General features: G+C 42.7%; 1 protein-coding gene across 1 annotated transcript; it reads right to left on the bottom strand.

Moving 5' to 3' along the window:
* Positions 1-12611: 12611 nt before the first annotated feature.
* On the bottom strand, positions 12612-14926 carry snai1b (snail family zinc finger 1b). The gene is made up of 3 exons (XM_061734929.1): positions 14689-14926; positions 13811-14365; positions 12612-13492 (listed from the first exon to the last, which is right to left on the bottom strand). The coding sequence occupies exons 1-3, from the start codon at positions 14768-14770 to the stop codon at positions 13311-13313; spliced, it is 819 nt and encodes a 272-aa protein (XP_061590913.1). The 5' UTR covers positions 14771-14926; the 3' UTR covers positions 12612-13310.
* Positions 14927-16395: the final 1469 nt, after the last annotated feature.

Genomic DNA, 16395 nt, shown 5'->3' with positions numbered 1-16395 from the left:
GTCTCTAGTGAGCTCTGAATGCATACTAGTTATTATCTGTGTGCACAGTTTGATTTAAAGTAGGAGAACCTTTCAGACCACATCAAATCATCCAAACTGTACATGTGGGTGTGAAAAACTACTGTACATTCAAATAACTTTCAAATAACTATCAAATCAGCGCCTGCTCCTCATAGTGGGTTGGTCAATCTTTTTTCATGAGGCAGTAATGAAAATGGCCAGACTTTGAGGTAACTAAAAGAGAAAAAAAGCATAACAATAACATTTGCCAGATCAGTAGGTTGTTTATAGACAATATAATCAAAAATGTCATCATTCTTTGTCATTGGCATGTAAATGATTTAATTTCTGATGTACTTCAAATAAAAGTGCAGGCAAGAGTGGTTGGAAATGTTATTTTTTCTTAATAGCTTTGATTAAAACGATTAAAATATTTTAAAATATGATGTTTATACAAATGTGTTTTGGATCCCATCAGAGCCTCTGACTGGCCCTGCAGCTAAAATAGGCCATTTTTCTCTGCAGAATATCTGATTTCGTCCTTGTATGCATTTGCCAGAACAAGGCAGGATAAAACAAATAGCCAAAAGTGCATTCTGACTCACTGCTGATTCATTAATTAGCTCTAATTGCCATTCCTGCGTGAATTTTTTCCCCATTTCTGTATCTCTGTAAGCCCTGAAAACTGAGCCATAGCTGAGCAGCGACTGAGACGTGAATGTGTTGTTTAGGGCGGGGCAGAGCAAGTCCCAGCCCGCAAAAGGAAGGCTGAAACAGGTGCTCCAGATTTCTTTCTTTTCATCATTCACTCCTTTTCCTTATTTTTCTCTCTCCACACCTGTTGAAGTGTGAAGACTCATGCTGGTTCATCCAAACAGCTCCACTATGCCTAAAATATGCCAGAACAGCAGGGGTCTGATTTGAAGTGTGGATAACTACTTAACTGGTATGTTTTAAGTCTTTGCCCCCACCTGTTTTTCCCACCCCTCAGTTCCCACTTTTTTTCTAAATCTCATGTGTCACCTCTGGGTTGATTATTTGTGTTTTTTAGAAGGCTAGACCAAACAGGGAAAAGGAAATGGCTTGGTTTGTTAAAATATTGCTCTTGGGGGAAAACTGAGTGGAACAAACGATTAGATTATATCTATGTCATCTGCTCAGAGCTGAACGCTGAAGGTTTCTTACGACAGAAACTAAAGTCGCAACAAATCTGCAGGGATTAGGGTGTGCTTCATGACCCCAGAAGGGACTGGTGGTCTCTGCCCCCTGGCGAAGCCCTTCACTGGGCCGCCATTAATCCCAGAGTCCCCTGTATGTGCCTACAATAGGGGGGTTCCAGATTTACCCAGCTGTTTGGGATATCACGTGTGTGTGTGTGTGTGTGTGTGTGTGTGTGTGTGTGTGTGTGTGTGTGTGTGTGTGTGTGTGTGTGTGTGTGTGTGTGTGTGTGTGTGTGTGTGTGTGTGTGTGTGTGTGAAAATCCCCAAGAGAATTCAAGGTTGATTCTGGTTCAATGCAGGTGACAGTCAGTCTGAGGGTAAGACTTTTCTGTCCATCTGAATCAACACAGCGCTAAACATTTATTTGTGAATGTGCTCATTTTTTGGTTAAAAGAGTTATCTTTGATGCTGCTTTACCTCTACAGCAGTTGACCAACTGCTGAGCAGCTATCGGGATCAAATCCCTCTGTTTATCGCATATGTGGCATCATTCCAGAGAAACTGACTTGGGCACATCTGGAAAGGCTTCACTGGGATGCCTCCTGTTTCAAACCAGCATTTGTGTGTGTGTGTTTTTGGGTGGCACCATGGGGCTGTCGTGGGAATTCTCTCACCATTCTCTGCAGGAGAGGTGTTTTCTTTGGGTTTCCAAAACAAAAAGTCTTGGGTAATGATTCCAACGTGTTGCTGAGTTCTTATTTTATTAGCCTAACACAAATTCAGCCTCATCCAGCACTTAAGCATCCTCTGAATTTGTTAGTGTCTATTAAAAATCTGCAGCAGCCAGAGAGGTGTGTTAGGGTTTGGTAGATATCTATAAATGTTGTGGCGTGTGTGTTGGTGCATGTTTGGGCACATGCGTGCATGCATGCCACCCTGTTTTCCTCTCATCTGTTCAGGCCCTCTAGCTGGTAATCTGAGCATAGAGATTAGAAAGAAAAACAGCAGAGAAGAATGTCTTTGGTTGAGCCAGCGAGGAATTTACAATGGCCTTCAGGCTGCTTTGACCTCTCCCTCCCTTTCTCTCTCCAAACCTCTGTGGCACAAACTCAAACACTTGCACAAATGCTAAAAAGAAAACTCATTTTTCTATAACCAGGGTTCAATTTCACATTATTTTCAGTTATATTGTCTGTTTAGCTGGCTGTAAGATCTGAGGAGATTGTCACTGTCCAAAAAGACACATGATTTATTATCTCATTTATTTGGCAAGATGACAAAAATTTGCACTTGAGGCATTGTGTAATTGTCTTTTGCACAAAAACTGTGAAGTAGTGTGGGTCTGGTGGATGTTTCCAGTAAAATTCACCCCAAAGTCTTATGAGTGGAGATTTTTTTCATTTAGGAGTGCCTGAGAGCAAAATAAAATGGATTGTTCATGTGACCCGAAGACTGAAATCCTAGTCTTGACAACGCAACTACTCATATGGTAATAAACATAGGGTCTTTCCAATTTCTACACATTTTGTCCACAATACAGGAGCAACACAAATATAAAAGATTTAAATATCAACATTGATTTGAAAACACATAAATAAAACTGTACGATAAACTACACAACACGTCTTGTATATTTGGAAGCCAAATATAGCCCAGGTGTCTTGTTCTTAATTTTCCAGCCTGTAACTATAACCACAGAGTAAAAGTAAAAGTTGCAATTCCATCATAAGGATGGAATTTTGTATTTTTTGTTACTGATAAGGAAGAATTCTGGTTAAATCTTAAATTGTCTCACAAAATATTTATATACTTGACCTTGCAATCACATTATCTTTTTTTTTTTTTTCATCACATTCAATCACATTATCACAAGCATGCACAACCGCAATTCCAAAAAGGTTTGGAAACTGTATAAAAAAAGAAAAAAAAAGAAAAGAAAACTGTAAAAAAATAAATAATAAATAAAAGCTGAATGCAAAGATTTTCACATTTCATAAACAGGCAACAGAACCTGGGGATGTTCAGTATTGGGTGTCTGTGATCTCCAGGTCTTCAGGCAGCACTGCATCAACAACAGACATGACTGTCTAGTGGAAGTCATTTCTTGGACAGGCAAAGTTGTAGATTTCATCCTTAATTTAAAATTCTGTCATGCACATTCAATTCAATTCAATTCAATTTTATTTATATAGCGTCTAATACAACAGAGTTGTCTCTAGACGCTTTACAGAGACCCATACCCAGAACATGACCCCCGAGCAGTTATTACATAAACAATGGCAGGTAAAAACTCCCCTAGTGGGAGAAAAACCTTAAGCCAAACAGTGGCAAGGAAAAACTCCCCTTTAGGAGGGAAGAAACCTTGAGCAGGACCAGGCTCATAAGGGGGGACCCTCCTGCCGAGGGCCAGACTGGTGGGTCAGGGACGGCAACAGCACAGCAGGCAGGTGGAAGCAGCAACGGGATGACCAGGGGTGGGGACCGCAGGCCAGCACGCAGCTCCTGAAGCTCCGGCCCAATCATCAAGTCCCAGGTTGGGGTGCAGGGTCAGGGAAAGACTTAAACATAAATTAGTATATGATCCAGAAACATCACGATATTCCAACTTTTAAGACATGTTTCTGCTAAATAATAAAAAAAAAGTGAATAAATAAAAGATAAAAGATTTGAAAAAAAATATGAGTTTAGGAGATCATTGCTTCCTGTCTTCATTTACATTTTATATCCCCATCCAAAATTATTTGTACTTCTGGTTCTATTTTATGGTCTCACTTGGTTTTACATTTCGACTGCTGTTATTATTGCACCACCATCGCATTTATGCTGGTAAAATACGTATCACGAGTATAATATGTATCATGATCCGGAAACAAACATTTGTTTTGTTTTGTTTCATGTGCTGGACATATAGACAGATGTTGTGTTTTGATACACTTCCATCTGTTGTTTGGAGCAACTTGGAGATGTGGAACAGCTTTCCAACAGGTTGCGGTGATGTTACTGAGTGGACAGAGATGACAACACTGAGCTGGATCCTTCAACAGAGTTCTAGTTTCAGAGGGACAGCTGCGTGGATACTCAAGACAAAGTGGCTGTCCTACTAACCCCCACACACAGACTCACTTGCTATATTCCGTCACGGCAGCAGTGCAACCTGCCCTGTTCTCAGTCAAGTCGACATACGTGTGTATAGATGAGTGTGCAGTGGTACAGAAAGATGAGAGGTGCACAGGTCCATTCACAGGCGGAGGGGACAGGTGTTGAGGACAGGAGGTGCCGTGTTGCCTGGGGGTGTGGTCAGGTGGTGACACACCTGTCCCAACTTGCACAAGAGGGTCTGGTTACCCTCTTGTTACGTGCACTCACATACACAAGCATGCACATCAGCCTGACCATGTGTTCTGACATGCAACATTAGAGCATCCACCGTCTCATGCTCTGTGAACCTGGAAGTCAAAACAAACCAAGAATGACTCTCATTATACCATAGAAAATGCAGCAAGCTCATCCTTGTAGCAAAGTAATGCGACCAAACTGTGTCATTGTATGGTTATTCTAATTTGGAAAAAAAAAGATGCAGACACTTGTTCATCATAGCTTCGTACAAAATTAGATGCTACAGCAATTGATTTCAACGGACAGTCTATTTCTGTCCGAGAGGATAAATCCTGTAGCTGAGTGTTATCTGCATTCCTAGAAGCCACGCCTACTTATCCACCCTCTTTTGTTTTGTTTTGTTTTTGTTTGTTTGTTCTTTTTAAATCGGAGGGTCTATAGCTTGATTTCCTCTTTCAAGTGTGTAAGTAGACACCAGTGTGTGGCATATGCAGTGCTTCTGTAAAAGCGTGTAGATTGAGGAGATAGGCGTCTGGTCCTGGAGTGTGGATTTCAGGCAGGTGCACTTGCTTGCCCTGCCGCAACTCAGGGGACACGATAAGACGGGAAAAGACCGGGGTGGAGGGGGAAGGAAGGGGGGGTGGTGGGGGACCAATCTGTGCTCGTTGCAGTAACGCAAAACTCTAGATCCCATCTCAGTGACAGTTCTCCACCCATATTGCCCCCCGCCTCAGCACTGCAGTCCCTCCTTCTTTCCCCACCATAGTCTTCCTTGAGTGGAATGCTTCGGGACAATAGGACTGTCCTGGTCCTTCGGTTTGGGTCCTTCAGGGCCTACACAGGTCCTGACAAGAGGACAAAAGTGCACCTTGCACCTCTCAGCACTACCAGCAGCACCCTGGGGGTAAATACCTGAATACCTGTGGTTAAAAAAGGAGGAGAATACAAAACATGTGGTGAGAGAAAAGAGTGGGATTAATGAAAAAATAACAATCAGTGCAGGAGACTTTCTGCTTACTGATGCTGCCAAATGTGAGCTTAATAGATCCAAGCAAAACATACTATGTCCTCTTATTTCTTATTTTGATTATTCATCATGTTTCTCAGTTATTTAGATGTATTCTGGCACACTATTTCTTAACAGTATCCCTCTCAAAGTGTTCTCTTCTGGCATCCTGTAGTCTCTGCTTATACTCTCGTATTCTCTCGTGTCATGACTTGCTGGCCTTTGCCCAGTTTACCCAGCGTGTGGTTTGCACACATTTGGCCCAGGCACTCCCTTTCTTGCACCACATTTGTTCTCGGGTTGGCTCACTAATAGTAGCACTGGCGTCGCTTTTCATCAACTGCATGTGCAAGAGTGCAGCACTGATCATAATTTGTGCACCTTTTCTTACAGTTTCTTATCAAAGTCCTGCAGGTGTCCTTCTCACCAACCCCTGCACTATCAGGGTGAAGAAGGGCGTGATAATCGGTCAAATTAAGTGTGCTGAGCCAAAGTTACATTATCACTGATGAAACCCCGGTCTCTTTGCCCAGCAAGGCAAATGTCACACTACTGAAACATGGACTCGGGGGATTGAACCAGCTTTCAGTAAAAGATAGACAGATATCAACATTTCCTCACACTGTTTCCGTTCGTACAAACTTCTCTAACCTCGTTGTACATTCAGTAGAATGACAATAAAAGGCATTCTATTCTATCCTAAACATGATGGAGGGCAACAATGAACAACCTTCAGCTTCCCACTTTTAAGGAAACATGCTACAGTGGAAAATTAATAGAAAAGCACTTCTATAAATACTGCCAGCTGGTAAAATATCTTTCACCTCTGTCTATCACCACAATAAACCACGTTGTCTCCCTTTTCCTCTGCATTACATCATGATACATGGATAACATACTAGATGGTGGGACTCCAGAAAACTAGAAAAAAGGGTGATGTTCAGCAAAGAGGTCACTGTGACATAGACCACCTGTGTATCTGTGTGTTTGGTGCAGTGGTGTCACAATTTTCAAAGAAATTAGGACACAAACAAAAGGAATTACAAAGATTTGTAAATCATTTAAACAATTTTTTTGAATTGACTCCAACACGACAACTACTATCTATCTCAGATGTTGAAATAAAGAAACTTGATTGATTTGTGCAAGTATTTGAATCTGGGGAGACGAAGCTGCTGTTGTTTTAAAAGGAAATGTTTCCCCTGCTTCACAAAAGACTTCAGCTGCTATAAACTTTGCTCAGCTAAACCGCCTCTTTCATATTTTGTGTTTCATAATTCACTAAATGCTGCTGGTCTGTATTCCTGGAAGGTCAGTTTAACAGCCAAAGTCCTTTACCACAGACTCAAGCTTGAGTAAGACATGCAGATTGTAATTTGGCATCTGAATGTATCTGGAATCCATCTGAAATGAGAATGTTCTTCCCAGAAACAAATTTTGCCCTGGCAGCAGCATGTGCTCCTCTAAGCCCTATATACTTTAAATCTTCAGTATTAATGACGCGTGCATAGAAGTGGCCCATGCACCAGTGAGTCTGCATACCTCCACTAGTGGTTCAAGTGGACGGCAGTGCTTCTCTTTAGTCTGGAGAATGTAATGTTCATTGTTTCCAAATATAATTTTCCAAATTTTGATTCATCAGAATGCGTTGGACTGGCAACTTGTCCAGGGTTTATCCTTGCCTTTCATCCAAAGAGAGTTTGGATAGGATCCAGCAGAACCTGGTGATCCTGAGTAGGGAACTGTGGATGGATGGATGGATGGATGGATGGATGGATGGATGGATGGATGGATGGATGGATGGATGGATGGATGGATGGATGGATGGATGGATGGATGGATGGATGGATGGATGGATGGATGGATGGAGCTGTGAGACAGTGGTGGAGTGGGGGTGTAGGTGTGTTTGCTATGGTGATGGACAGGCTGACAGATGAGGTTAGACAGGAATCTCCATGGATTGTGATGTTTGAAGATGACATTGTGATCTGTAATGCACAGGTGGAGGAAAATCTAGAGAGATGGAGGTATGCCCTGGAAAGGAGAGGAATGAAGGTTAGCCGCAGTGAGACAGAATACATGTGTGTGAATGAGAGGAATCCAAGTGGAACAGTGAGGCTGCAGAGAGCACAGATAAAGAAGGAGGAGGATTTTAAGTATTTAGGGTCAACTGTGTGGAAAAGTGATGGAGAAAGTTGAAACTGTTGGAGAAAAGTGTTGGGGTTGATGTGTGATAAAAGAGTATTAGCATAAATATAAGGAAAGGTGTACAAGATTATGGTGAGACCCACAATAGTGTATGGTTAAGAGACTATGGTCCTAAGGATAAGACACATGGCAGAGTTGGAAGTCACAGCAGTTCAAATCGTGAACTTCTTTTTGAGTGAGTACCTCAGAGGGACAGCATATTTTAGATGTTTAGGAGAGAAAGTCAAAGAGGCCAGATTGAGAACATTTGGACATGTACAGAGCAGGATTAGTCAATATACTGGAGAAAGGATGATGATGTTAAAACTGCCAGGAGGGAGACCTGGACGAGGACTGAAGAGGAGATTTATAAAGAGAAAAGGATGAAGACGATGGGCTTAGATCAAGTACAGATGATTCAACTCCTGACGGGGATAATAAAAGAAAAAGAGGGAGAAGAAATGGGGGGGGTCAGTGTTTTTGCCAAATAAATAAATAGTTAAATCGCTATTAATTTGCTATTTAATGGGGTTTACAATATTTACAAATCACTTCATGGTTTCCCTCCATGACTCTAAAACAGTGTCCCCACTTTTTGAGGAGACGGCCTTGCCGTCTCAAAGCCCCTTTTGCACTAGTATCACTTCAGCTCGGTTCTACCCGTTTTGCGCTTTTGCATTAGGGCTGAGACGGGTAGAGCCGCTCCAAGCCGATACCTTTTTCTGTAACCATTTCAGTGAGGTTCTATAGCCGGCTGAGCCGGGACTATTTCTGAGGTCACCACCCTCCTCGCCACTGATTGGTCGGGGGGCGGGGCCGTCAAACGTTTGAATCAGGAAGCGGGAGTCAGCGCATGGCGACTCGCGACTCGCGGCGATTTTATTATAAAGCGCAAAACGTCTGTTTGGTGATCCAACTCTGAGGTGCAGATGTTCATAAACCTGGTGGCTGTCGAGAAACAATTTAAAAAGCGATGTAGACGGGCTGTTTTATTCTCAGCCGCTCGCCGCTCCAGCTGATTTCTGATCAGCGCCACATGAACAAAGGTGTTGCGCAATCGAGTAGGTCACAGCAGCTTCACCCCAACCTGCCCACTTCTCCCCTGGCAGTGCGAAAACACACGGGGACAAACGGGTAGAGCCGCGACGAGCCGCGACGAGCCGCGACGAGCAGAGCCGGGCTAAGGTGGTACTAATGCAAAAGCGCCAAAAAGGTGTATAAAAGTGTATAAAAGTATATTTTTGTAAATATTGCGCAAATTCAGTCTCATTTACTTCTTAATGAATGAATCATAATCGACACACATTTCTGAGACCTCGGCACCACCCCTGTAATCAAAACAATTAAAAAATAATAATAATTTTTAAAAAGTTTTATCAAAAACATCTACAAAGTAAATAAATGAACACAATTTCCCAATGTATTCACAGAGATCCAAAAAATTTTATTATTAGAAAACTGTTAAAGACAAAATCAGGAGAGTTTTTAATTTATTTACATAAAAAGAAAAAAATGTTTATGTTTTTTTGTGGATTATTTCATATACCAGGCATTAAATAGTTAAATATGACATAAATACAATATTGAAATATCTACTTTAAAATGTACTTATCAAAATATATAGCCCTATTTGACACAAGACTTTAAACTTTTGCTACAGATAAAATGTGTCACTTGTTTACCGTGCTCTGCCTTTATGGCTCATCCTCTGTACCTCTGACCCTGTGGGACAGAGGCTCTGTGTTTAAGAGGAAACCATCATCCACACAGCACACACAATCGTTGTTACGCACACAGGCATATACACACTATTGAAGGGGGACAGCAGGAGTGCGGAGGTTCGGCAGGAAATGGCGTGTACCCCCTCCTGGAGGCCATATCCTGTCCTTGGGTAAAGCAGGTTTATTTGTGTTGAGATCTGACCACTTTGTGTGCAGAAGCCACACAAAAACATACATTCCTGAATGTTCTGGTAATAAAAAAATATATTTTTTAAAGGCGGCTGTGAAGGTGTTGTAAGTTCCCCTTTTAAATAGAATGCCTCCAGTCTTTTTTTTTGTTTGTTTTTTATTTTAAACTCCGTGCCTGGAGATTGTCATATTGATTATCTGTTAGAGAAGCATCTCCAGTGAAGATATCTTACTGCCCTCACAGCACATGTCATTGATCAAGCCTGCATTGCAACATGTGGCATTCCTCAGTGAATTCAACTCCCCACTGATTTGATTAATGGCCTGCAAAAAGAAACACTCATTCTTCTGCAGAGACCCACCAAGTCACCACCCTCGCCCACCCCCACCACCCACTGATGTCCAGTCTCTTCACTCCTGTTGCTATCCGCCTCCCATTCTCTCTTTTCACCCTCACCACAAGCCTTATGCTTTCTTCTTTTTTGTTTTTTGTTGTGTTTTTTGTTTTTACTGTTTGTTTGTTTTTACTAGAGGACGGTGCAGTCTGAAGTAAATATGAGATATTTTTTTTAAATGTATTTTATAGCACAAAGCTGGAGGAGAGCCCACTGAGAAAGCTCCAGCGTAGGATGCTGAACCTTTGGTCAATTGTGTAAGAGTTCTTCAGCTTGTAGGAGGGTTTGAAACTTTAACCCAATGACTTAACCCTCCTGGCGAGAATCTGATCCTCCAGTGAATCAGCTCTGCAAACCCTGACAGTTCTGATTTCAGCAACACACTGTCACCACTTCAGTATTATGGCCCTCCGCGAAGCGTAACAGGAGGATGTAAACATCTAACAGATATCCACGCATGCACTCATACAGCTATATATGTATCCCCTATGTTCATATATTCTCCAATACATAGACCCTCTGAGGCTGTAGCTGCACCCAGATGCTTTATATCAGTGCTTTTTTTTGTACGGGTTGTGTTTTTACAATGATGACAGGTCATTTCCTGTGTCCTAAATGTTACCAAAAGTATGTACATTTATATCAGTGAAGCTGTGGGAACAAACTGAAATTTCAGCGTGCAAAATGTTCAGTCTTACAAGTTAGAAGAAGTTTGTCTTGTTATAAATATACACTGCTGCTTCCAATCACTTGAATCTAATCTATGCTGCTTTCTAGCTCATTCAGCTATACACATGTGAAGCCCCACTCCTGACTTCACACAGGATGGTTGTTTAGACGGAACCATGGGTTTTCTGTTTCCAAAATGACGCCATCTGACAGAGAAAAAAAAATATTTTTGCCTGCAATTTACTAAACATCAGCTTTTCCATACACAAAACCAAAGTTCATTGTTCATTTGACAGTTTCCAGGCTGGGGAAAAAAAGAGGAAAATTTGATTTTCGTTGTTTTATTTCATTACAGCAAAGTAATAAACACTTTGACCTGAGAATGACAGAATTTCAAACGATGGCTATTTTTTTCCTTCTGCTTTGCCTCCCCTCTCGTCTTTATAATCAGGCTAGCGAAACATTATTTCCTGTCAGAGGGAAAATGTAATTATTGCTTTCTTTCAATAGCAGATCACAAGGACAGCGGACAGAACGGCCCTGCCTCCGCTAGACAGTGGTATTGTGTGTCTGTCACTAATAGCTCAGGAATGTCAGATTAGTCAGGGGCTGCATGCATGATGCCGTGCACATTAAAATACTTTGAGGACACCAATATGATACCAACACATATTGAAAAAGGACGGTGACAGGCGCAGTGATCTCATTACCTTGAAGCGATGGACGCTGCCTCCTACACACTGCAAACCTGAAAAATGTCCCTCGAGCAAGATGCCAGAATTAAATTTCAAAAAGGCCGAAACATATGAGAAATTAATAATAGGGTTTGTGGACATTATATCTCAAGGAGAAAACTAGATCTTATCTACCTCTGCATCATTACTTGACATGTTATTTGCCTTTTCTATTAATTTCATGTCAACCAAATGTGTCAACATAAACTATTCAAGGAATAATGTGACTCATTGACTACGTAGGTGTGCTGCAGCTAAAATGTCTCAAACAAGAACCCAGAGAAGCAGGCAGATGAAAAAATCCCCTTTGATCAAAGAGAGCTTTTTTATTCAGTAGGTGTGTGTGTGTGTTTGCATGTCTGAAGCCTTTGGGGTGCTCCTTACGTTGGGCAAGCTAAGTCATGCAATCTGATCTTTGGCTTTGTGAGTTACTCCTAAAAGCCTTTCACACACACAGGCATGTCGGCACCTCTCAACACAGTGAGCTATCGGAGGAAATGTTGTGTTACCTCAGCAAGACATGCTGGCATTATTGTGGGTTGCGGGGGGGGGGGGGGGGGGGGGGGGGGGGGGGGCAGCGGGGATAGAAGACACGTTGCTGCCATATGTGCACTCTGGGTGTTCAGCCTCAGCTGGACGTGGAAACAAGAGCTTGCCTCTTAAAAGGCAGCATTTAACCATTGTGTGGCAGATGATTGAGTGATTTAGTTATATTTGTTGGTCTTCAGCCTAGTTTCCTGTTTCCATCTATGGCTACAGGAGGAAATGGGTCAGTAGGATTCCCACATTCAGCTAATTTCACACCACGTTTCCTCTGCAAAACTTGCCAAATCTGGACCTCTTCTTAATCAGCATCTTCTTCCACCAGGTATTTTATTTTTTGCTTGCCTTCCCTTCCACCTGCACTCATCCTTTTCTTCCTCCACCCCTCCCTTACCTCTTTGGCATGTATTCTCCATGTGTCACAGCCCGGCAGGTGTGTGCAGGTGTTCCCCTCATCACTCAACATCATACAAACGTAACCTCGCCCCCTCTAACACGCATCGACCTGAACAACAGCACACAGCTCTGTCTTCCCTTTCAGGAACTGTCATGCCTGGCCTAATGAACTTTGTATGTTAATACAATACCTGTTGAAATACGACTGCACATTAAAAAAAAAAAAAAGGACATGACAAAACAAAGACGGGTTGTAATAAAAAAAACAAAAAGATTTTATTTACAAATGGCAGAAAAAGACATCACTTGGAAAGCATTTGCAACAAAATCTTCCATTAAAAACATATCTAAATGTAATTTGGATTCTAAAAATGGCAATATCTGAAAAAGCAAGTTGTATGAATTTGGTCAGGCTCTCTTTTTTTTTTTTTTTTTCCTTTTAAATGTCAACCATGCAAGTGTCTGCCATGGAGGACGGGTTACTGAAGAAGGGGTGTGTGTCACCTGTTGCTGAGGTCACACATAGCACGTCTCTCAGCGCTCTGCCTCCTCACTGCACAGTGCACACAGACAGCTGTCTCAACACCCACACATCATGTATGTATAGTATAGTGAGGAATGACATCCTCACATACACACAAAAACACACCCAAGCAGCTGCAACATGGCCAGAGTCCCGGACCGGCCGGCACCAATGAAGTTTCCTGGGAATTAACTGCATGTCCAGCTGCCCTCAAATCACACACACACACAGTTGACGGCATGCAGCACAACAGAGTTCCAGATACCGCACATCTGATTGAGTGAATTGTGACGTGAAGGCACTTAAGTAGTCTTGTACATAAAAAGAGAGCTGCATTTTACGCAAATTGCTATCTCCCAATGTCTTTTGTGTGTTGGCTCTTATCACCGTGAAGAAAGCCATCAAAGCAGCTTCAACTGGATCACGAAGAGACATTCAAGGGAATGTGAGTCTATGAGGCAGCGCAGCATCCAGAGGCCCTGTGTTTGTGCAGCAGGGACATGCGGCTGAAGGTCCGCGAGCAAGAGCCACACTGGTACTTCTTCACCTCTGAGTGGGTCTGCAGGTGGGCACGCAGATTGGAGCGATCGGCGAAGGCCCGGTTACAATGCTGACATGCAAATGGACGTTCTCCTTGAGATTTAACAAAAGAAAGAGAAAAAGTTAGCACCAGTAAAACACTCAACACTCATTAAGAAGTCAAAAGGCTTGCCCTGTGGTTATTGTCTTTAAAATCAGCTACAGATAAGCATCCACAGGAAGACTAACTTAGTTAATGCAGACTGCCCTTTTAAATGCAGACCAACTGTGAACCCAAGATTAGATTGTCCCCTGCTAAGCAATAACATTTGCTCACACATCAATGACTATCAATGAGCACAAGGTGCAACCAGCTGTTACAAACCCATCAGTGTGGAAATCAATAAAGCGACATATTCTCTTCAGGTTTACCTGTATGTGTGCGGATGTGTCCTCTGAGCAGCCAGGGCCTGGAGAAGGCCTTGCCACAGGTGGGACACACGCAGGGCAGGGTGTGTGAGCGAATGTGCATCTTCAAGGCTCCCAGGCTGTTGTACTCCTTGGAGCAGTGTTTGCAGTGGAAGGCTGGGCGTGAAGAGCCCTCGGCCGGCAGCGGGGGAGTCTGTTCCGGTGGGACGAGGGACGAGAGCTGGTGGTGGGACATCTGACGGTAGGAGAGCACCGAGAGGCTGGCATAGCTCTCACTGCAGTGCAGACTCGGGTAGATGTGCTGGATCACGTCTGGGCTGGGGGGATCCGAGCTACGTCCTCCATCCTCCTCTTCCTCACCGCTGCTGCTGCTGCTGGAGGGAGAGCTGCTCAGATCCACAGGGGCCAGCAGAGAAGGAGACACCGGGGTGATGGGGGAGATCGGTGCAGGCAGGGCTTCCACACCGGTCAGGAACTGGTTGGTGGGACAGCAGGTCAGAGCAGAGCTGTTGTTCAGCGTTGGGAGTTCAGCCCGTGGAAAACTTTCTGGCACAAAAGCTGGCAAAGGGAGGAGGAAATTAAGTCAAGTGGCTTTTCAATTAAATTGACATATAATCGAATAAAGCACTAAGCTTGTTTTCACTGTGTCATCTTACAACCTGCATTCATTACAGACCAGACCATCAAGTTCTCATCAACACATTTTCCAGGTGACCAAACACCCCCCCCCCCCCCCCAACCCTGCAGGCTACATTAAACGCGGTTTTCTGTCATAATACCAGGTGACTTGATGAAGAGATGATCACGACGTGATTCCCTCACCAAATACAAATGTATATAATCAACAAAAAATCAACAAAAACAAAAAGAATGAAACTTACCACTTTGGCTCTCCAGTTGGCTATCCTTGTAATAAAGCTTCTTATTAGAAAAGTACTTCTTGACCAGAAATGATCGAGGCATGTTGCGCTTTATACTTTCTCAGGGAGATTTTTTTTTTTGGTAATTTCTTTTAGTTATCTGAGAACTTCCACGACTGAGCGCGCTCTGATCCAAATGCGCCTCAGACAGTTCCAGTCGCACTTTAGGAAATCGCTCAGTGAACCTTACATGAGCACAATCAGTGTAAATGAGCATGTCTTGTTAAAGCTGCCTCCTCATATAAAGGGAAGAGGCAGAAGGGTGGGTGGGCTGATCGACGCCCATAGACACACCCCCCCTGCGCCGCGGCGTCACCATCCCACTCACCACAGGTGCCCGCTGGAAAGCTGCGACTAAGGGAGGATTTATGGTTCCGCGTTTAAACGACGGCGTAGCCTACGGCGTATGTTACGCGGCACGCGCACCGTACGATGCGCGTCGCCGCGTAACCTACGCCGTATTTCTGCGTTGGTGTAACGCGGAACCATAAATCAGCCTTGACTGCCACTCTAATTGTCCATTTCATGGCTGTTACAGATCCCTCCTCCACTTGGCTACTCTGTGCTTTGTGATGGAATCTTAAAAGCCCAAATCGATTTTCTTCAGATTTAAACTAAATTGTGCCCAATATGGTGAAGACTGGAAGATCAGGTCATTATATATGAAGAACGCGCACAAAACATATGAAGCGCAGTGGTAGGAGAGGTGGAAAAAGTACTGAAAAATTGTAATTGAGTAAAAGTATCTTTACTTTGCTTAAATCCTACTCAAAGTAAAAGTAAAAATACTCATCTAAAAATGTACTCGAGTACAAAGTACTTAATTTAAAATGTCATTTGAGTAAAAGTTACTTTCAGTTATTTAATGCAAAAAAAGGATGAGTCACAAATCAAATCCAGCACAAGTTGTTTTAATCAACTTTGAGGCATATTAAAGTACACATCCACACTTGTAAAAGCTCAGCTGAGCTCAGTAACATGATCCTCTTCTGCAGAACAGGACAAAAAGGACAGTCACAACCTGTACTGTAAAGTGCAAACTATTTTCAGTCATATTGTCCAACCGACAACACTAAACCCAGAATCATTCAAACACAAAATAAAGTGCCCAATGCCCGCAGGATCCTGCTATTCACAATAAACCAAAATAAAATGCCCACAAGATTTTCACCATAAATTTTGTACTCAGTAACGTGAGGGGGTTCAAATGTAGCAAAGTAAAATACTTGGGTCAAAATGTACTCGAGTAAAAGTAAAAATTACATATTGCAAAAACTACTTAGAAAATTACAAATTACTCATAAAAAGTACTCGATTACAGTGACGTGAGTAAATGTAATTTGTTACCTTCCACCCCTGAGTGGTAGGAATGATTACTTTGAATTACATTTCAAGACCCCCATCACAGTAGGAAGGAGCGTCCTCTATTGGCTATTATAATAAAACACCAGTGATGTGCAACGTTTAATCTACAATATTTGGAAAGCTGTCAAAACACGGGACAAAGAGCTACCTGAACACAAGCAAAGCCTTTATGACCCCGCGTTAAAATGCTCTCATAATCTCTCATTGTGCATTCTTCATTTATTGAAGGAAAAAAACAGGGCGAACAGGGTTCAGGGTGACACGGGTCCAGCATGTGGAGGCGCCTCTAAATGTGTCCATTCA

The sequence above is a fragment of the Cololabis saira genome, chromosome 12 (assembly GCF_033807715.1).
Source record: "Cololabis saira isolate AMF1-May2022 chromosome 12, fColSai1.1, whole genome shotgun sequence".
Taxonomy (NCBI): domain Eukaryota; kingdom Metazoa; phylum Chordata; class Actinopteri; order Beloniformes; family Belonidae; genus Cololabis; species Cololabis saira.
The sequence above is the reverse complement of the archived record's forward strand: the minus strand, read 5'-3'. Positions and strand labels throughout refer to the sequence as shown.

What these genes read in the sequence shown, in the direction of transcription:
- snai1b (XM_061734929.1), bottom strand. Translation starts at nt 14,770, where the DNA reads ATGCCTCGATCATTTCTGGTCAAGAAGTACTTTTCTAATAAGAAGCTT. An exon ending in CCAACTGGAGAGCCAAAGTG is followed by an intron (nt 14,366 to 14,688) that starts GTAAGTTTCATT and finishes TCCCTTTGCCAG; the next exon opens with CTTTTGTGCCAGAAAGTTTT. An exon ending in ACACATCCGCACACATACAG is followed by an intron (nt 13,493 to 13,810) that starts GTAAACCTGAAG and finishes TTAAATCTCAAG; the next exon opens with GAGAACGTCCATTTGCATGT.